Here is a 23,296-nt window from a genome sequence, read left to right as displayed (position 1 = left end):
GGCTGTTGAGTCTCTCTGATATTACCTAATGGGAAATCTGTTTAAGCTTTTCATTGATCATGTCCTTTTGGGATGGTTAAACACTATGAAAGACATGAACCCCTAGCTTATGCACTGGTTATGTGTCCCTCCAGCATATGCCTTCCAAATTCAGCTTAAAGTGGGAAAAGCTCACCGAATGCTAATTATTCCCTGCAACTTCTTCCCAGAAAAAAAATCTTCTGGCCCTAGTTCCCTAAGTTCCATCCCCCATACATGACAACAAGGCATTGAGGAGCTCCTCTTGGCTCAAGCAGCTGTGTCCTGCCACACCTGCAAGTCATGTATAGGCTGGAGGAGGAGCTTAAAAGGGGAGCAGACCAGCTCACTTGTTGGCAGACCAGGGAAGAGAACAGACCTTCAGCCCTCAGCATCTGAGGAAAGGGCTTCGCAGACATGGACTGCCCTGGAGTGACCTGACCAGAGGGCCAGGTCGAAGGAAAAGGCAGACCACAGAGGTGGGGTGACTGTCAGCAGGAGACTCCCAGTGGGAAGAGAGCTGCCACGCCATCCTAGGCACAAGGAGGAGGCAGCGGTGAGTCAACCCCTTCATATCTCCCCAGTACAATCTAGATCACCCTCATCTCCAGGAGGTGTAGGCCAGTAGAAGGTGAGAGCAGGCCACTGTGCTCCTCTTCGACAACAGTACAGATAGGTGAAAACACACAGCTGTTGAAGATAAGAGCTGCTGTTGGGCCTGGTAAGAAGCCATAAAATGTTTGGCTATTATTTACCGTGAGTCTCATCGTTTTATAGAAAAAATGGATTGTGATTGTTACTTTGACACTATTCTGTAATACATTATGAGCAGGCCTGCAATAATTTGAAATGCATAGAGGTGTCTTTACATTTTCTACATTAAGGTCTTGATTCAGCAAGGTACTTTAGCACATGCATAGCCTTATACACGAGTAGTCCCACTGAACTCCAGGCTGAATGAGTGCCTACAATGGGTATGTTGGAAGTAAACTAATGATCCCTCCCCCCCACCCCCTCAGCATTGTCAATGAGTGGGGAGGGAAGAGGGGTGTTTCAGATAATTGAAAAGAATAAGGAATCTATGTGGTGTAAAATCAACCTGAACAATGAACACATTTAATGTGAATTTCATTTCACAAGGCTTTCTGTCAATATCTGGCTATAAAAAGGCTGAAGTTCAGCCAATGATGAATTCTAAATGTGTGAGCAGGAATGGCAGCTTCAGATTGATTGATTGTGCTTGAGTCTGCAGACAATTTTTAACAAACATTTAAGTCAGGCCTCTTCTTGGCAAATGGTCTTTGAGATTTCTGTGGTACAGTGAAAGAGGTATTTCTGTGGTCTGGACAGCACTGCAGGCTGCTAAAAGAATTCTCTGTTGGAAAAGGAAGAGCAAGGTCAGGCAGTTATTGAGAAGAGTATGAGGGCTACTGAGAAGGTCAGTGCTAGGGGTCTCCCACTGTGACAACCTGCTGAGGATCACACTGCTGGAAAAACCACTATGGTTCACATTAGAAAAATCTCACAGGAAAGCTTTTAAAAAGAGAGAGATAAGAAAAGTGAGTGCTTTTTGGTACTCTATCGCTTTTCTTACCAGATAACAGTGTAAATCACTGTGAGATTCATTGAAGAATTGTTAACTGATAGCTACAGTTTTACAGATCTAATTTTAAGAATGTATCTTTTCAGTTTGAATCTATGGTGTTTTGGGGAGTGGGGGGAGCTTTGCTAACTATGTCTAATTAAACTAATAATTGGATATCATCCTTACATGACAGAAGAAGTAGATAGTGATGAGTGAATAGAAGAATTTCAAAAAAATTATTAGCAGGAATTTTTCCAGTTTAGGCAGATTAGTACAGTGGGAGCAGATGCATTCATTCCACCCCACAATAAAGAGAGAGAGAGAGAGACTTAGGTATAATTTCTTCAAACTGATAATGCTATATATAACAATCAGCACAAAAAGCAAAGTGATGTTTTTAGATCTGGAAAATATGCTGAAGACAGTTCAACTTGTATTATTGGGGAAAGAAGATTTCTGTAAATAAATATATTAAATGGAAAGATATGGCTCATAACAATAACATCATTAGCTATGACAGAGTTCATTTGGACTACTCTAGAGAAAGCAAAGTCAAAACTTATGGCAGACATTTTTGCAGTGCCTATTTTTTATAGTGAAATGTTCTGTTGGGCACAAAACATCTTTCATTTGGTATTCACCTTTTTATGTCCTCATACATTTTCCATTCTCAGTCATCTTCACTTACAGGAGACAGAGCTATGAATCCAGCTGTTAAGGTTAATGTTTGTGCTAGGTGCGAGTGGTGGGGCATGGAGGGGGAGGGGGGAAAGAGCTGTGACCGAAGACTGATTTTTAATTATTTGGGTATAACGATAATGGAGTTTAAGATCTGTAATGTGTTCAAAGAATTTTTTTCTGTGCCCTTTGGATCACATTTCTTTCTTAGAGGTCAGTTTGCTTCTACTAGCACTAAAATTACCCAGATAACGGCATGATGGATGACCTAATGAAGTGAGCATTCAGAAGAGAAAAAAATAAATAATGCACAAGATGAGGCAATGTGTTTAAAAAGAGATCCTGAGCAGCACTGGGGAATGTTGCTTTCACAGAAGATTTATTTTTTGTGGAAAAAAAATAAAGTGTAAGAAACTAATAAATGAGAAGGGACCATATTCTCCACTCCCCCTGTTTGCCTTAAGCTGGGGGACCTGGGAGGAACTTCTGTGTCTTTTTTGAAACAGAGTCCTAGCCTCTGAGTCCAGAGGGTTATAATGAACATTTTAACAGAGAGATCGTTTTAGTATTCACTCCAAAGCTGTGACATAGGAGCTGAGCTTTAAGTTGATTTACCCAGGTTGTATAGATTTCAAGGCTTAGGACTAATAATAGCCTTCAGGATTTGCTTATCCCTTTTGCAAGGCTGAAATTGGGGAAAAAAGGTTTTCCTGTAGTATTTTTTCTACATTATATACATGTTTTTGCCGTCTGAGCATGGATTATACCCATTGCCTTTTATTCAGCATCCTGATCGCAGAGCAGTCAAGACAGTTATTCCTGTTGTTGCTGATTTACTGATACAGCTGCTTCCTTTTCATGTGATTTAATTTGAAGTTTCAGCCCACCAGGGGGCTAATAGTCCCACCTATGCAGCTTTAAGAGCTAGTTGTTGTTTTCCACCTGAATGTTGTTTCCATTCCTATTCATAGACATTCTTTCTTCACATTCATCTGGCAACAGCAAGGCAGTGTTCCAGCAATCCTCTTCAGAGGGTAAAAACATGGAACAATTTGGATGGAAAAATTATAAATTAAAATCAGTCTGATCACTTTAAAGTGTCCACGTTATTGTTTTGGTGAATGCCAGCAACTGGAAAATAATGGCTAATGTCCTGTTTTTGTATCTCGTTTAAGATTTTTATTTATTTATTTAATGTTACATTATTCATTTTTTCCATTGATTGCACCATACATATTTTTTTTAAACCTTTGCAATAGCTTAGCATTGCTTGATGTGAAGTATGTTGCTAAAAATATTAGCAACTTCTGTAAAACCAATAGTGAGTGTGTATAATATATTTACTCACACTGTAAAACTCTTGAGACATTTGACTGTAAGGTTATGCTTGAAAGTGTGATAACATGACTGTGCTATGTAGGTACATGTAATGGAATGTTAGTGGATGATGGCTACATAGCAGTGGAGAAACAGCTGCAAATTAATCAAACTTTTCAATATCTGATATCAGACTTTTAAAGGTGGGCTGTGAACATGTGCAGATGCTATTCTGAAGGATGTTTTACAGGATTTTTTGTAAGTGCCTAACTGCATATTTGCATAGAGGACTGTGTTCCAAAGGACATTTCAGTATCGTTGTCTGATCATTTTGACTGTGTCCTGCATTATAAAGCATTGTTTATGTTGAACTGAAGTATGCTGGAGAGAACCATCTCAATACTGCTTCCACCAGGACTCTCACAAAAACAAGAAGTCCATCTCATGAAGCTATCCCAGTGGGCAAAATTTTAAATAAAACATTTTTGGTTTATATTGTAAATTGTTTTCATTTTAAATAATAAATAGTTCTAAAACCTTTTTAAACAATCGGAGTTCAGTTTGACACTCAACACAGACTGTTGTACCTCCCTTTCAACATAGCGTGAGTTAGAGAGCAGTATTTTGCTTTTTTTGTTTGCATCATAGTCTTAACATTATTTAAACCAATGTTTTTGTTTGTATTTTCCAAATTAAAATGATTAAAAACATTTAAATTTTATGAGGCTGAGCTTCCTCTGCCAGTCCAGTTGGAGCCACTTTGAAACCACAGTCATGTGGCTTCTAATGGATGGAACTGTAGATGTGACTTCTTTTTCTTTTCTTTGTTTCATTTCCTGTAGTAGAAACTTAACTTTGTGCTGAGTTAATCCTAGTCATCTAATTGACTCAAAAGAAAATCTCCCCCCTTTTTAATTGGCTTATTTCTTCAGCAGCTTCATTTCTGCATTATGAAAAGGTTGAGGTCAGGGGCAGACTTATAGTAGTGGCCCATCTGAAATCAACTGTTGTTAAAGAGTGGCACAATCTTTACTGCCTTTGGGCAGGAAAATGTTGTTAACAGATTTCAGTGTTCAAGGGTAAGATTTTTTTACAACACAAATTGACTACACTACTTCCGAAGATCTGATTGATGGAAAATAGAATATTAACTGCCAGGAAACAGGTTTTCCAACACTACTATTTAGCCATCCTGCACTGACTACCCTTTTAATGGAATGATTTAATATGTCATTGCTAACAGTATAATTTAAAGAATGCAGCTTGTAATAGTTATTGCAGGTTACATGATAATCACCGCATTCGGCAGTTGGTTTGTTAGAGCCTTAACTACCCTTGGCCTTTGCAGGCTGCTAACTGCTGGTAATGGTCATTAGCGTGGACTGATTGCTTGAGCAGTATTGCTTGCTCTGTTTAATAAACTAGATAGCCTCAAAGATGGGAGTGCAGTAAAAGTCCAAATTGAGTTGCTTTAGAGGCAGCACAGTATTAATCATTGGTTGTGAATGTTAATCACTCCACAGCAGTGATAATTTACAGCATTGTTGTAGCACACTGGTGCTCATAAAATGAACTTAATAACCCACCACTACCCATGGGATAAGCCTCTTTTTTTCTGCGATTGAATACTCAGCCTGGCTGCATAATAGTCTTGTGAAATACTGCATTAAAAAGGGTGAGCAGCTGTATGATAAAATAAACAGCTCTAAAACAGATTTGTTAATTATCTCTTTCTTTTATTCACAGAGGGTGTTTGTGAGATATGGCTGACCAGCGAAGACACAGGGGCTTATGGCAGAGACATTGGCACAGACCTTCCTACACTTCTGTGGAAGCTGGTTGAAGTTATTCCTGAGGGAGCTATGCTGAGACTTGGCATGACAAATCCTCCCTATATTTTAGAGCATCTGGAGGTAAGTAAAAAGAGAATCATTTACATACTGACATAGATGTTAAGAAATCAAGTCAGTGTGGTATCCTGTGTAGAATAAGTGTTTTCATTTAAGGCTGTTAGTAAATTTTTGTAGCCACAGATTATAAAAAGTAAATTTGTAGAATTAGGCTTTAGATGTTAAGCCATTTGTCTGTCATATGAGATTGTCCAATTAATCAAATATCCAAATCTTCTTGAGTGTGATGATAATATTGTGGAGCCTAACCTGAGCAACTTGAGGGTAGTGATGTTTGGATTTTACTTTCATAATCAGCCCTTTCAATAGCTAGTAGAAGAGGTCATAGCAAACTATGGATCATGAGTCAAAATCTTCCTCCAATTTGTACCTCTCAGAAATGCACCCAGAAAACTTTGTATCGCTCTTAGACTCAACATTGTGTTCTTAAGGTGACACACATCAAGATGAAGAATAAAAGTGAAAATCTTGCCCTGTGAGTGTGCAGGGTTCCCACAGAGACCATTGGGAACTTTAAAGGTTTAGTTAGAAAAGAACATTTTGTAACAAAATAAATCAATGAAGGCAGAGACAATATGTTGGAGAACGGATGTGAACTACAAATATACAAGTAGCAGGAATTGAGAGAATTCTCGAAAGAATTGTACCTGGTAGCAAAATGAATTTCCTGAATCTCTTATGAATTGATGATGGGAAAAATCTAACATAAGGGAGCAAAAGCAGTGACTTAGAAGTCTTCTGCAGTCTGTATCTCTTCAATACCCAGGTACAGCTACACATATATGAAAATAAATAGCAGGTGAACATCCGGCGCTATATCAAATATTATAAATGAAGTATTTCCACTTGTGGTTCCTTAAAGCATTGAAGTCCATGTTTATTTAACATTGTGCCTAGTCAGCTCTTCAAAGTCTTGAGGAATAGAAAGTGAGCCTAACTGCCTTGATTTCTAAAGAAACTGTATACTAGTATGCAGGATCTTTCAAGAAGTGTCTGTTGCCACTAGAATACAAAGGAATAGCTTTGTGTTCTAGGAACAATGGTGACTATTGATGCATGAAGGTCGATAGACATAACTGACAGATAAAAGTGCACTCAGTTTAAAATAATGAGTAAAGATGCTCCGGTATCACTCAAAACAGGATAATGCCTGTCCTGAGGAGCCTCAGCTGTCTAAGCATCATTTTGGGAATACACAGAAACTCTAGAAATACAAGTTTCATCCTTCTTATGTGTACCATGCAAGTGTGGGATAAGACCCTAAAATGAGTCTGATTTGCTGGGCACCTCAAAGATCTGTTGTCAGTTTTAATAGGAGCTGAGATTTGCATTGTTGTTTCTGGCCTAAATCCCTTCTGCCCGTAGTCACTTTTGTGTAGTTATGTGTATGCTGGTGATTGCCACCCTCTCCAGAGGTAGCTGTATTTAAGTGCTGATGTATGTATGGTATATTCCAGTTATCTGAATTTCATTTATCCAAAAATCCTCATTATTTGAATCCACATTGTGTCCTCCATGTAGCTCTACAAATCACAAGCAATACATTCACATGAACTTCATGGTACACTACATTTACAAAAAATTCATGATACACCAGTGGAGCTGTGTACTCACTCAATGACTACAACACTATGTCAAGTTCAAAGTGCATCTTGCGTATTAGTTGTATTCATAGCAACATGATAAGTGTTCCACTCCCATCATGGAGACTGGGACATGGCTTCCCAGTGACCAGCGGGGAAGGGATCTCACTGACACCACAGTCAGCACTGAGGGGCCACATCCAGCCACAGCCCGAGACAGGCAACCTGGGCACCAGGACAGTCACAGGGCAGCGAGGTCCATAGGTGAGGGGCTGACACACACACACTGCCATCATTCCCAGCTGTACTGGAAGCTTTACTGCCTCCCAGCTTGCAGCTAGAACCCAGATCAAAATAGCACTTCTGTTTATCCGAACACCTAGTTATCTGAAGGATATTTGGCCATTTGGATAAATGAGGGTGTAAAGTATAAGATTTCTGAAAAACTTTAGAATCCTCCAAGATGAAATATTTCCATAAACATTTACATTAACATTACTTATGATATTATTATTTTATCTTTATTACAGTGTTTCATATTTATTAAATCAGTTGATTGCATTTGCAGAAGGTATGGTCAACATGCCATAGATTTAGAACATCAGAGCTAATAATAAAAGCAATATATTTGATCGAAATAGTTAACAAAGTTAACAAGGAGTCCTGGTGGCACCTTCAAGACTAACAGATTTATTTGGGCAGAAGCTTTCATGAGTGGTTTTTTACCCACAAAAGCTTATGCCCAAATAAATCTGTTAGTCTTGAAGGTGCCACCAGGACTCCTTGTTGTTTTTGTGGATACAGACTAACACGGCTACCCCCTGATACTTGACACAGATCAAAGTTATAATACTTCATATTTGTTTTTGGAACGAGCACAGTTTCTAAGAGTACACATTTAGCATTTATCAGGCACACTGAAAACTTGTGGTTTGCACATTCAACTTCTAATCTGTTATGGGTATGTAACTAGAAATAACTAAATGGTAGCAGGTCACTGTAGGTCAAATGCAGCTTTAGGCAGCATGTTAAGGCAGCTTTGAACACTCGTCAGCTTTACCCCAGGTATCCCTGGCAGGACGGTTAATTGTACATATCAAAGCTGGTAATTATAAAATATATAAATAAATGTTGATAAATGCGAAGTAAAAGACATTGGCGGGAAACATTTAAATACTCATAAGCTTTACAGGTTCTAAATTAACTGTATCACATCAGGAAAGGTGACCTGAATGTCACTGTGGACAGCTCAATGAAGACTTATAAACAATGTATCAGAAAAGTAAATAAGATGTTCAAATAAATAAGGGATGGGATGGAGAAAAAATCAGAAAATAATATATTGCCATTTTATAAATTAGCAGTATGACCTTAGTGCTGGTCACCCCAGCTCAGAAAGGATATTGCAGAATTGCAGCTGGATCAGAGAAAGGCTACAAAAATTATTAGGGGCATGGAAAAAATCTTATATTAAGAGAAATTGAATAAGAGGGCATGTGATTAAAGTATATAAAATAATGAATGCTATAAAGAAGGTAGGTTGGCAGTTTGTGTTCTCCCTATCCCAAAAAAACAACAACAAGGGATGCAAAAAAATTAAAAGGTGGCAAATTCAAAACTGATGAAAGGAAGTACTTTTTCACAAAACACATAATTAAACTGGAATTTATTATCTCAAGATATTGAGACCAAAAACTTAGCAAGGTTCAAAAAGGAATCTGACATTTATGTGTATAACAGGATATTCCAAGTTATCATAGTTAATTCTAGAGATTTTTGGAAGAGATATTAAACCTCATGCTGCCAGATTTAAGCCAATCTCTAACTACTGTGGAGAAGCGGATGATTTTCTGACATCTACCTATGCAAGGTTTCTTGAACCGTCCTTTGAAGCATGTGAAGTTGGCTGCTTTTGGAGGTGGGATACCGAACTATCGAGACCACAGTTCTGATCTAGTATGGCAATTCCTATCTCCCTGTGACATACTTTCAAGTACTTTTGGGCAGGTGGCAAAGGAGGGATTAAAAGTGCTTGCACTTTTTCTGAGGAAAAATATTGGTCTTAATGGAGAGATCCTTCCATGTATATATTTCTCATGTGCTGAATTACCACAAATAATGGGTATATAATTACCTAGATAGAATAAAAATAAAAACACACACTTGGTTTGTATTTCAATTAAAGCTTGCATTCTTTTGTGTAAAATACGTTGACTTCTAATCCGTATGATTCAGTTTAGCACTGACAAGTACTACTGTGAAGCATCTCGTGACTGTGTGTTTTGGAGGGATTTTGCTTGGGTTTTTTTGTGACTTCTGGTATTGGTTCAGGTAACGCAGCTTCCAGTCCATCCTGATACAATTCCCTATAGTTTATATGGGTCAGTTAACACTGCTGCCAGGATACTTACCTTAATATTGGTATCTCAATCTATCAGCGTCACGTAGCACATTGTTCACTTCCTGTTAAGCACTGTATTGATTATACAATTGCTTTATTGATTTATAAGACATCACACAGCTTGGCATTGTTTAGCTAGTGAATTTCTTTTGTTCATGAGATTCATGGATGTGGTATTGCTTATGATCCATAAGCATTATTTGAGGCTACAGAGTTAGAGATCCCGTAGTCACTTTGTTCCCTGTCTTTTGAATTCACTCTCAGACCTCACCAAAAAATGTGCTTATTGCTGAAGCTTTAAATGCCCTACAGTAATTATTTGTTTTTATTTGGTATTTTAAATCGTGGATTTTGTGACCTTATTTGTTTTAGCATTAGGTGATGGGACTTTCATGTGGTGTTTTTTTTGTGACACAGAACCTTACTCAAAAACCTCCAGTTGGTTGCTGTGGCAATGGAGGTGCTTGAAGATGGAAGAGAATACAAGATTCTTACCCATTACCCAAATTGTATATTCATACTGGCTGAAAGAGCTGAATGTTTGCTAATCCTGTGGCCTTGTCTTGACTAGGAAATAAGATGTTTTTTTCCCAAGCCAATTAGTTTGAGAATAAGAATATGTAAATGTGTACACTTTACATAGTCAAAATACTAAGAAGTGATAGATTTTATTATTATTCTTTATTCAATGTGGACAAATGAAAGCTCGTATCCCTGAAAGAAAATAAACTGGAAAGCAGATCTTCAGTAAGAGGTAGAGAATAGGACATCACTGAATTAATTTCTGTTTGAACTAGAAAAACATCCAGTCTTGATTTAAAAAAATGGCCAGTGATGGAAAATCTATCACAACTCTTGGTGAGTTGTTCCAATAGCTCTATTACACTCGGTGTTAAAAAAATTGTCTTATTTCTAGTCTGAAGTTGTCTATCCTCAAATTACAGCAATTCAGTCTTACTATACTGTTGTCTGCTAGATGGAAGAGCTCGTTCTCAAGTTTTGTTCCTTAGGTAAGTATTTAGATTGTGACCAACTCACTCCTTAACCTTCTCTTTGTTAAGCCAAACAGATTGAGCTCCTGAAGTCTATTACAATAACGCATGTTAGTAGTACGGAGCCTCTAGCAAATGTCACAAAGATTGATGAATGAGATAAGGATGACATGACAAGAAGTCCCATCTTAACCGAAGTGACAGTCCTATAGCAAAGGGCATTATGCACTAAACTTTTGCCCTTCTGGGGATGGCCTAATCCCTTTTGACCCCTGAGCCCCCAATAGAAAGGTCCTCCTAACCTAGGTCTGGGGAACCAAGGAGATTTGCCTGGGGAAACCATTGGTTCAGTAAGCAGCATTGCAACCATTTTATAAACATGCACTGGTGGAAGCAGCCGTGTCACAAACATTGTTAAAGAAAACTTATTATTCACCTAACAAGGTTGGAAGGTTTGAGGATGTGACCTCTTTTTTCAGTTGGCTAAGCAGCATCACAAATCTTTGAACTGAAGGCAGGTAGCTAGCTGGCTTACTGAGCAAGATACTTACGCATTCCACAAACCAACCAGGATTCAGTTTAACAGAAATAAAGTAGTTGTCTCAGATGTGGATGCACAATGGCAGGCTGATTGGATTGATGTGAGTGCCTTTGCAAAATACAACAGAGGTAATAAGTACATAACTATGCCTCTAAAGTGTGAGATTGAAAGACAAGATTGGTGGGGAGGTAACTAAAGCTTTTAAAATAATATTCATTAATGGGAAAGTGCCTCAAAAGCTACAGATGAATTGGAATAAAAGAATTTTAAACAACCCTGAGGCCTATAAAGGCAGCCAACTAGTCTGCCAGCAGCACAGTGCCCAGGGGAGTTTGAGTGGTGATCTGCTGGAGGAGAAGGGAGGCAACCCCTGTTCCTTAGGGGCAGTAAGTAAGTTCTTGAGGGTGTGTATGTTTGTTTACTTGTTGGTTTGTTGTTGTTGTATTTTTAATTTGCAAAGTCTGGTAGTGTGCTGTGAGAGAAGCAGAGCACTTGATCACAACTAAACCTTGATTAAGGGGGTGGAGCTTCCCTCATCAGCAAGCCTATAAAGACAGCTAGCCAGCCAGCAGCCAACAAACAGATCTGAAAACAGGGGAGTATGTAAGGAGAGTTTGGGGGAGGAGTTTTTTTATGGTTTGTTTTGTTTTGTTCTGTTTTTCTTTCTTGAAAGGAACCTAGGAGTGAAGGCTATGACAATTACACAGTCAGCAGTGGTAGTGACCTGAGGAACAGACGAGACAATGAAGATGTTGGATGTGGATGCTGTAGGATATATGTTATATTGGAGAGAAGGTAGCTGAAAGATGCTTCATTTGTATGAAGTGCCGCCTGAGAAATCTGGTGGAAGATGAGATCCAAGGTTTGCAGATGCAGCTAAAAATTATGGTTGAATTTCAAAGGGGAGGGAAGGAGAGAGGAAGCCAAAATGAAACCTCAAGACACTCAGATGCAAGATGGACCAGAGAACTGTGTGGCTAGACTCCTGAATGCAGAAAGTGGCCAGTGGAAGCATGTGACTACAAGAATAAGGCAGAGGAAAAGGCCAACTAGCAAAGAAGAAGCATTAGAGCCAAGGAATGGGTTTGATGAGTTGGAAAATGAAGGGAAGAGGCAGGCGGTAACAGATGATGGGAGAGTGATGGAGAAAAGAGTGACTAGTCCTACAAGAGGAGAGGAAGAGACAGTGGAGATGGCCAGAGTTTGGCGCCCCAGGAGCACAGAGGATGGCTTGCAGAAGATTGCAAGTGAGAACAGAAGACAAGAAGACCTGCAGCCAGAAAGAATAGAAGGAGAAAGGCCAGATACTTGCACCAGCACCAGGAAGAGGCAGGTCTTTGTGGAAGGCTTTGGAATGTTCAACTCGTTGGAGTCTGTTTTTGAAGTCTGGTCACTCGATTTCAGACCTAAAGGTCGCAATATTACAACAAAAAAACTTCAAAAACAGACTCCAACGAGAGACTGCCGAATTGGAATTAGTTTGCAAACTGGATACAATTAACTTAGGCTTGAATAGAGACTGGGAGTGGATGTGTCATTACACAAAGTAAAACTATTTCCCCATGTTTATTCACCCCCCCGACCCCCCACTGCTCCTCGGACGTTCCTGTTAACTGCTGGAAATGGCCCACCTTGATTATCACTACAAAAGGTTTTCTCCCCCCAGCTCTCCTGCTGGTAATAGCTCATCTTAAGTGATCACTCTCCTTACAGTTTCAGAGTAACAGCCATGTTAGTCTGTATTCGCAAAAAGAAAAGGAGTACTTGTGGCACCTTAGAGACTAACCAATTTATTTGAGCATAAGCTTTCGTGAGCTACAGCTCACTTCATCCGATGAACATTTATATACACACAGAACATTTTTTCATGTTCTGTGTGTATATAAATCTCCTCCCTGTATTTTCCACTGAATGCATCCAATGAAGTGAGCTGTAGCTCACGAAAGCTTATGCTCAAATAAATTGGTTAGTCTCTGAGGTGCCACTAGTACTCCTTTTTTTTTTTTTAACAAGAGGAAAGATAGTACCAAAACCACAGCAACAGTCAGGTAGGTAATATTGGGAGGAGAATGAATGTACCTAATTGGGTGAGAAATCTGGTGAAGCCAAGCAGAAACAACTAAGGTTTTATATACCAATACAAGGAGACTGGATAACAGAATGGAGGAACTAGAACTACTGGTGCAGGAAGGGACCTAGATATTATAGGGATAACAGAAACATGCTGTAATAGTAGTCATGACTGGAATACAGATATTGAAAGTTATGTGGTATTCAGGAAAGACAACTAAAGGTAAAGGTGATGAAGTAGCATTGAATATTAATGACGAGGTTGACTAAAGAGATTAGAAGTGATGGGATGGATAAAACAGAATCTATTTGGGTCAGAATCACTTTGGGGAAGAAAGGTATCAGAGGCTACACTGGGATAGTGCTTGGGGTCTGCTACAGATCCCCAGGATCAAATTTGGACATGGACAGAGATCTCTCTATTTTTAATTAAATAAATACTACTGAGAATCATGTGGTTATGGGAGACTTTGATTTCCGAGATATAGATTAGAGGACAAATGCAATAATAATGGTTGGGCACAGATATTCCAGGGTATGATAGGTGACAGATTTCTTCACCAAATAGTCACCAAACCAACAAGAGGTGAAGCCATTTTAGATTTAGTATTGGAGAGTAGTGAGGACCTTATAGATGAACTGGTTGTAGGGGACAAGCTTGGTTTGAGTGACCATGAGCTAATTCAGTTTAAACTAAATGGAAGGATAAACAAAAATAGTTCTGCAACTAGAATCCTTGATTTCAAAAGGGCAAACTTTAAAAAAATAAGCATGTTAGTTAGAGAAGTTGACAGGACTGAAGAAGTCAAGGATCTGAATGTGGGGGAGGCTTGGAATTAGTTTCTGAAGCTTTAACTAAAGTTTCTGAAGCCTGCATCCCAAGCAAAATTCATGGGGAAGGGTTGCAGATCAAACTGGATGCACAAGCATCTCAAACAGGGTATTAAGAGAAAGCAGAAAGCTTTCTTGGAGGTCGCATAGTGTAGGGGAAAAGTGACAACTGCCAAAAGCCAAACAGAGTTGGACCTTGCAAAGGAAATTAAAATAGCCATATAAATAAAAAAGAAAACATGGAAAGAAGAACTGGAGCAACTAAGCATTAGTGATATGGGGGAGATTAAAGATAATCGAAGTATTGCCCAACACCTAAACGAATACTTTGCTCAGCTTTTGAAAAGGATAATGAAGATCTTGGGGTCAGTGGCATGGTGGCTAATGGGAACAAGGATATGAAAGTAAAAGTTACCACATCTGAAGTGGAGCCAAACTCATGCAGCTTAATGGATCAAATCAGGGGGTCCAGGTGATCTTCATACAATAAACTCAGGGGTCATACCTTATGATGGGAGAGTTGTAAATATAGTACCTGTATTTAAGAAAGGAAAAAAGGTGTTCCGGGAAACTACAGGTCCATTAGTTTGACCTCAATTTTATGCAAGGTCTTAGAATAAATTGTGAACGCAAAAGTAAAGGACATAGAGGTAAATGATAATTGGGATGAAATACAACATGGTTTGGGGGTTGATTGTGCAGATCAGCCTGATTTTTCTTTGAGAAGATAACCAGTTTTCTAGATAAAGGAAATTCAGTAGATCTAATCTACCTGGATTTCCGTAAGGCATTTGATACAGTTCCACATGGGAAAATTATTAGTTAAATTAGAGAAGATGGGGAGTAATATGAGAATTGAAAGATGGATAAGGAACTGGTTAAAGGGGAGACTACAGTTGGGGTCATGCTGCAAAATGAACTGTCAGGCTGGAGGGAGGTTATTAATGGAGTTCCTCAAAGATCAGACTTGGGACCTTATTTAACATTTTCATTAATGACCTTGGCACCAAAAGTGGGAGTGTGCGGATAAAATTTGTGGATATAACAAAGTTGGGAGATACTGCCAATATGAGGGAGGACCAGAATATCGTACAAGAAGATTTGGATGACTTTGAAAACTGGAGTAATAGAAACGTAATAGTGCAAAGTCCTGCACTTCGGGACTAATATGAAGAATTTTTGGTATAATGTGGGGACATGTCAGTTGGAATTGATGGAGGAGGAGAAAGACCTGGATGTATTGGTTGGTCATAGAATGACTGAGCTGCCAATGTGATGTGGCTTTGAAAAAGTGTAATGCAATCTTAGGATGCATCAGGCAAGGTATTGCCAGTAGAGGTAAGGAAGTGTTATTACCATAATACAAAGACACTGGTGAGACCTCTTCTGGAATACTGTGTGCAATTCTGGTCTCCCATGTTTAAGAAAGATTAATTCAAACTGGAATAGGTACAGAGAAAGACTACTCGGATGGTTAGAGGAATGGAGAAACCTACCTTACAAGAGGAGACTTAAGGATCTTGGCTGATTTAGCCTAACATAACAAAGGCTGATGGGGGAGATATGATTACTGTAGATACATCAGAGGGATGAATACCAAGAAGGGAGAGGAGGAGTTTAAGTTATGGGCCAATGTTGGCCCAAGAACATGTGCACTGGCCATCAACAAGTTTAGGCTTGAAATTAGATAAAGGTTTCTAACCATCAGAGGGGTGAAGTTCTGAAACAGTCTTCCAATGGGAGTCGGGGGGGGGGGGGGGGACTTAACTTGTTTTAAGACTGAGCTTGATAAATTTATGGAGAGGATGGTGTAATGAGATTGCCCAAAATGGCATATGGCTCATCTGTAACTGCTATTAATCAGTATCTCTAACGGCTGGACATGGGACGCTAAATGGGGAGGGCTCTGTGTTACTACCAAGAATTCTCTCCCAGGTGTCTGGGCGGTGGGTCTTGCCCACATGTTCAGGATCTAAGTGATCACCATATTTGGGATCAACAAGGAGTTTTCTTTTACAGGATAGGTCTGTTTTCTTTTTAGAATAGCCTCTGTCCTTTTCATCATAGATTGCCCACCCCAGCCATCTTTTGTAAATCAGCTGCAAAATATTAGGACATATATTAATAAAAAGTTCACAGCTAAGTATTTGGCATTTATGTGATGTAAAATAAACTTCTTTCTCGTGGACTTTACATTTAAGAGGGTTCCATGATATCTGCTCTGCTCTGTGCTGAAGGATAACATAGTAAAAACAGGTAAAAGCACTCCTCAACACGATTATAAAACCTTTGTGAGTGAACCTAAAAAAAGTATTTAAAGAAAGTTGACATACCTTCTCTGCCTGCTGGATTTCCAAGCATCTCAAAGATTTCAAGAAATCTTGCATCCTACATCTCCTCTAATATGTATCCACTGTAATGACATATTCATATGAACAATAACTAAAGTTTACCGTACAAACATCTAAAAAAGCAATATTGAATTTTAGAAAAGTGTATTTATGACTTCAGGCCGAGGTCCCCAATCTGTTGGGGGGCCACGGCAGGGCACCACCCAGCTCGGCCCCAACTCCTGGTCCCTGCCCCCAACTTCGGCCCCTAGCCATGACTCCAGACCTGCCCCCAGCTGCAGCCCCAGCCTTGACCCCCTTACCTCTGTCCATGTGCCCCTTCTCCCCTCCTGAGCCGGGGCCCTGCTCCTGGCTGGGGTGGCATGGACAGGGGCAAGTGGGGGCATGGCCCTGAAAAGTTTTGGGACCACTGATTTAGAGAATATTCCAGCCTTTCAGCAGGAATCTCAAAATAGTCTTACGTGCTGCATATCTCCCCATAATTTAGGCTCCAATTTAGGGCATATAAACTCTTTCTCTTCATTGTAATGAAACATTTAAAATATGTCTCTTAGCCTCTCTTAAAGTCAAACCTTAACTCCAGAACATAAGCCATGTTAAAACAACTCTTTTCAAAATATCATTTTACACAGACTTCTGCCTATGTCTTATAATAAGTCTAAATGTTTCTAAAAGATAGCAAATTAAAAATAAAACATTCTAGGCAATGGTTAACCTTTAGTCTTTAAAGAGTCTCTACTGACCTTTTCATAAATTACACCTTGACTCACTTTGTAACCAGCCATAATATACAGTGTAAAAGAACAAAATAATATTTGCAAAAGCAGCTGACCTCCATAGCTTAAAGCATCTACACCACGCCCATTTGCAGTCTTGTCATTATTGAGCAGAGCATCTGCAGTCTGTGAAATGAAAAGGAAAACATGTATGTATTAGGGCCTGTGATGTCTAATACAAGGACATTGCTTTCATGTAGAAAACGTCAGAAAAAGTTTTCTTATTTGGGAAATTCCATTGGATTTCTTCATTCTTTTTCGAGTCCTGGTCCTTACTGTATTCCACTGCGGCTTATATGCACACGCCATGTGACCAGAGCCGGAGCTTAAGAAAGTAGTAGTATTGGTTGGTCCGTGCATGCACCCTTACTCTGCTTCTTGGTTTTGGTCCAAGATGATAGAGGGTGGGGCAGCCAAGTGAGCCCTCAGTTCTTTCTCGCCACTGCTACATGGTCCCAGTTGGAGCCTCTTCTGTTCTCTCGTCTCTTGTGATGCAATTCTTCAAACTGAGAAAAAAAGACTCTTATTCTTGTACATAGTGAATATTTTTGTAGTAGTTTTAGTGTTAGTAATGGTAGTTTTTAGGATTTTAAGGACTTCGGAACACCTTTTCATCGACCCCTTGCTAGGGTACTAGATTATGCCGAAGAAGCTGGAGTTCAAGATCTGCACTTCCTGTCCTTGCTTGATCTCTATCAATGACAAGTACTAATGCTGACTTTACTGTTTGGGGGAAGCCCATGTTGCATCCAGGTGCAGTATCTGCTTCTCCTTTCCTGCCCATACCCAGGGAGGCTGTGCTCTCCCCCTCAAGAAGCACCTCGTGGAGGTTCCTGTGAGGCTGCAGTCAGATCCAGGCTGGGGAACTCCCCCATCCATCAGCCTGACCAATCTAGGAGTGCGCCTCCTACTGTGGAGCCCCAGTCTGGTTATGCTGGTACCAGCACTATGCACCCCGTGTCGGGGCCTACCTGTGAAACAAGGAAGAATGCATGTAAGCGTGACAGTGAGTCTTCCTCCAGGCCCAAAAAGGATACTGCTCCATCCAAAAGTTCATGGAGAAGTGGTGCGTTCCAAGGTGCACAAGCATTATAAGAAGCTGCACAGACTGTTGGATCCATCTGTTCTCTCCATCGAACCTTGTACTCCCTCCATGTCGGCACCACAGAGGTCAGGGCAGTCGGTTCCAATACAGTTTTCCACTCTGGCTCATGTTCTGCCTTCAGTTCCGACTGAAGAGGTATACCACTGGTGCCGGAGAGACTCTGGTCAGTCCCCGAGCCTCATACACTGTTTGTCTTGGCTGAGGAAAGATCCCCACACCCTCATGTACCGTTGCCTCCTTGGAAGATGCGTTACACCCCCCTTCCCTCCTCCCGCTAAACTTGCCTCATTTAGAACATGTTCTCACCCATGCCAATGAGGCTCCTGTGATACCATCGGTTCCAAAGGCACCACCATTCAAACTGGCCTCTTTTCTCAGGCCTGGAGGACTTGGATGGGGCTCAGGGCCTGTCTCTCTCATACTGCCTGTGTGACTACCCCAAAGCCCTGCTGGCTCAATGGCAATATCTTCCCTTTACACAGCACTGGGGTCATTGGTACCCTGCTCCATAGGGCCCTCCTCAGCATCCGACAGAACCACCAAGGTGGCCGTACTGAGGATCATGGCTGCAGTATCCACCATCAGAACCTTCCTGCTTTGCTTATGAAGAATCTCCCATTTTTCCCCTTAAGCCGTCATCCAGCCAGCAATTTTAGAAGATGCACCACTTAGTCCTACTCTGACGCTACCACCAGAACCTGAGCGCTTCCCTTCGTCATCCCTGGATATCGTGGTGTCTTCAACTCCCTCCTCACCTCTGGATGACTACCAACAATTCCAGGGTCTGCTTCGTAGGCTGGCTGGTGCCCTCGACATCCCACCAGAAGAAGTGCAAAATAAGCAACACCAACTACTTGATATCCTGCATGCCTTGGTACCAGCCCGAGTGGCCCTACTAATTATCGAGGCCATCCTTCAACTGGCCCAAACTGTCTGGCACACACCAGCCATCTGCACCCCCACCCCCAAAGGGGCAAGGAAGAGGTACTACGTCCCTCCAAAGGGATCTGAGTTTCTCTTCTCTCATCCTCCACCCAAATTCCTCATCATCCAGGCAGCAACAGCATGGACCCATTGACAGCACCCACATTCCACCCCGGCAGATAAAGAGGGCAAACACCTGGACCTTCTGGGCTCCATTTTTCCTCTACCAGTCTCCAGTTTTGTATTTCAAATTACTTGGCTCTGTTCGCAAAATACAACTTCCTTATGTACAGCAAGCTAATGGATTTCACACACAAAAACTGCCCCAGCAACATGAAGCCCGATTCCAGACTATCCTAGAGGAAAGGAAGCTGGTTGTGAGGACAATACTACAGTCCTTGTTGGACTCAGCAGACACTTTTTCACATACAATGGCTACAGGATTGTCATGCGAAGAGAGTCCTGGCTACATTTGTTAGGTTTCCCAAGGGAGGTCCAGACCACCACAGAAGACCTTCCTTTCTATGAGTGTCTTCAATCAGAAGACTGATGACTCGCTTCACTCCCTCAGGGACTCTAGAGCTACCTTCCAATCGCTGGGCATTTGCACACTGGCATCCAAGTGCAAGTTCTACCACCCACTGCTGACTCAGTGATTCAAAGTTCCCCAATTCTTTCAACAGCAGTCCTATGAGCCTCCTCGCAAATGGTAGAGGACCCAGCAATCCCATCCCTCAGGTCCTTCATCCTCTCTACCTTCTGTATCTCATGCTCTGACTTCACAGAAACGTTATTTCTGAGTACACTTGGAAAGCTGTCAACCACCGTACCTTATACCGTTCACCCAATCCACTCCCCTTTTGAGGGCACCTAGCACTCTTCTTACCACTTGGAGTGCAATAACAATGGACAAGTGGGTCCTGGATGTCATTCTGTGTGACTATACAATGGAGTTAAAAATGCTACCTCATCCTGCACCCTGACCCTCCCTCAGGGATTGCTTTGACAACAGTTTCCTTGCCCTTGAAATGGACTCCTTGCTGCAAAAGGGGAGTGATAGAACCTGTTCCCACAACCTATCAGGGTTCTACTCCAGGGTTCTACTACTTCCCAGTCCCCAAGGAGGACAGGTGATGACTAATCCTAGACCTCTGCCATCTGAACTACTTCATATGAAAGCCGAAGTTTCATATCGTCACCCGTGCAGCCATCATTTCTTCCTTAGAAAGATGCATGTGGTTTACGGATATGCAGGACGCTTACTTTTATGTGGATATCCATCCTATTCTCAGATGTTCTCTGAGATTCATGGCAGGTCTTCTTCACTTCCAGTACAGGGTTCTTCCATTTTGACACACCACTTTTCCATGAATCTTCACCAAAGTCGTCTTGGTAGTGGCGGCCCACCTCCGGCATCAAGGGGTCCTTATATTTCCTTATCTTGATGACTGACTGCTGGCCGTCCCATCAAGAAAAGAAGCTTGAGCCTCGTCTTCTATGCTGCTCACACTCCTTTCCTTCCTAGGAGTAAATGTAAACATTTAAAAATCGACTTTGGACCCCACTCAATCCCTAGAATTCATTGGGGGGCACACATTGACGCAATCTCGGCTCATGCATACCTACCAGAGGACAGGTTGCATACCCTGCAGGAGCTAATTTCCAGGGTGATATCTAGCAAGATATCATTCTGTCCCAGCCAAAACCTGCCTTTCTCTTCTTGGCCAGATGGCAGCTTGCACTTACATGCCTGCCTTCATGCATCTATGCTTTCGCTGCCTACAACTATGGCTCCAGAGGGTCTACTCACCCATGCAACACTCTATGGACTTTCTACTCTCTGTTCCCCCTCCAGTTGTGGACAGATCCAAGTCAGGTCTGTAATGGGATACCATTCCTTCCATCTTCCCCCTTCACAACAATTATCATTGGAAGGGGGATCCACATTGGCGAGCACATGACTCAAGGGACTTCAACTGCTCAAGAGTCCCAAATGAACATCACCATTCTGGAGCTTCGAGCTGTGTGGAGAGCAAGCCACTTGTTTCTCCCATCCATCCGTTCCTGTCATGTTGGACAACACCACCACCATCTACTACATCAATAAGCAAGGGGACATGAGATCTCCTGCACTCTGTGGAGAAGCAATTTACCTTTGGGGATTGGTGCATTGTCCACAAGTTCCTGTTGTCTGCAGCATACCTTCCTGGGATTCAGAACGTGATTACAGACTCTTTCAGCAAGAAGTTTGTGAACGACCATGAATGGGAACTTCATGATGCTGTGGTCACCAGCATTTTCAAGCAAGCAGGGACCTCTTCACCTGCCACACCAACAGCAAATGCTCCCAGTACTGCTCTGGGGAGGGCTCTGCACCCTTTCCCAGGGCGATGCCATAGTCCTCCACTGGTAGGATCAGTTCAATTACACCTTTCCCCTCTTCTGCTTCTGCCACAAGTCCTGCATAAGGTCAGGCAGGAGAGAGTACCAGTCATTCTGATAGCCCCATTCTGATTTCTCCTTTTTCACCGCATGTCAGCACACTCCTCACTTCTACTGCCACCTCTCCCGGAACAGAGTGGGTGGATCTGGCATCCCAGTCCCCAGACTCTTCACCTCCAGGCTTGGTTTTTGGATGGGCATCTTCATTAGAATGGGAATGTTTGTCAGCAGTACAGAACATCCTCGCAAGTAGGAGGAAGGAGTCCACAAGGTGATCCTATGAGGCCAAATGGAAGCGTTTCACTTCTTGGGCCCAACAAAAGGGTCCTGCCCTTGAGGATATGGCTTTTCTTGTAGACTACCTCCTCTCCTTAAAGATGTCTGGCCTTGCTCTCAACTACATCAAGGTCCACATGGCCACTCTCAGTGCCTTCCACTCTCCAGTGGAGGGGCACTTTGTCTTTAGTCACCCATTGACATCCAGGTTTTGGAAGGGCCTCCTTTGAACCTTCCATCTCATTCACCCCATTGCTCCACAATGAGAAGTCAGCCTTGTCCTCAAGACACTGACGAAGTCACCCTTTGAACCGCTGGCTTAGTTCTCTCTCTCGCGCGCTATCTCTTATGCAAGACTGGTTAGCAAGCTGGGGGCCATGGTGGAAGACCCCCCCCCTTTACTACATTTCATAAAGACAGAGTTTCCCTATGCTTGCATCCCAGGTTCCTCCCTAAAGTTGTGTCTCGTTTTCACCTCAACCAACCTATACACTTATCTTCTTTCTTTCCGAAGCCTCATACTTCAGTGGAGGAAAGGCGCCTTCACTCCCTTGACATCCGCAGGGCCCTGGCCTTCTACCTGCAGAGGATGAAACCCTTCAGAAAGTCCCCTAGACTGTTTGTTGCTAAAGCTGAACACATTAAGGGGCAAGCCATTTCCACTCAGAGGATTTTGAATTGGGTGTCAGGGTACATTACACTATGCTACCAGTTATCAGGGCTGTTTCTGCCCCATGGGATATGGGCCCACTCCACAAGAGCGCAAGCATCAACTGCAACTGTGCTTCATAACCTGCCTCATACAGACATATGGAAGGTGGCCACGTGGAGCCTGGTACATACCTTCATTTCCCATTATGCCTTGGTGCAAGACTCTTCTACAGATGTCTCATTGAGAGTGGCTTTTTTCCATTCCACAGTTCTATCTTCCTCACATCCTCCTCCTACCTAGGCACTGCTTGTTAATCACCCTCAGTGGAATACAATAGGAGTCATCAATTGAAGAGGAGGAGGTTACTTCCCTGTAATTGGAGTTTCTTCAAGTGTGTGGTCTCTATTTGTATTCCAAACTTGCCCTCCTTTCCTCTGCTGTGAATCTCTGGTTTGTGGTGGAGAAGGAACTGTGGGCACAGTTGGTCTGTCCTGCCCTTTATTGCCTCGGGCGAAACCATGAGGCAGAGCAAGGGTGCATGAGCAGACCAACGGATACTACTACTTTCAAAAGCTCCGGCTCTGGACGTATGGCACATGTCTATAACCCTCAGTGGAATACAGATAGGAACCATACATCTCAAAGAACCACCAGTTACAGGTAAGTAACCTCCTCTTACAGCAGCAGAAACAGCAAATACAGTAAATGGCCTCTCCAGATCTTTTGTGATCTGTGTTTATTTCTCCAACTGTCTGTTGTTTATACCCAAAAATGTTATTTTGTTGACTGAGTCAATGTTTTAACCTTAATCTGAGTAGACAATGCTTTTTAATCACACTATGCA

The 23,296-nt window shown here is 41.7% G+C and overlaps 1 protein-coding gene across 5 annotated transcripts in view; it reads left to right on the top strand.

Moving 5' to 3' along the window:
* The window catches only part of CDKAL1 (CDK5 regulatory subunit associated protein 1 like 1), a 653,278-nt gene that overhangs the window by 396,541 nt on the left and 233,441 nt on the right, over nucleotides 1–23,296 (top strand). For all 5 annotated transcript variants that reach the window (XM_007054896.4, XM_043540055.1, XM_043540053.1 and 2 more), the window contains one exon: nucleotides 5,345–5,511. In XM_007054896.4, the coding sequence (XP_007054958.3) occupies nucleotides 5,345–5,511 (167 nt within the window). The remainder of the gene's footprint in view (nucleotides 1–5,344; nucleotides 5,512–23,296) is intronic.

This window comes from Chelonia mydas, chromosome 2, assembly GCF_015237465.2.
Source record: "Chelonia mydas isolate rCheMyd1 chromosome 2, rCheMyd1.pri.v2, whole genome shotgun sequence".
In the NCBI taxonomy this organism is placed as follows: Eukaryota; Metazoa; Chordata; order Testudines; family Cheloniidae; genus Chelonia; species Chelonia mydas.
Note: the sequence above shows the minus strand (reverse complement) of the source record. Positions and strands in the feature narration are given on the sequence as shown.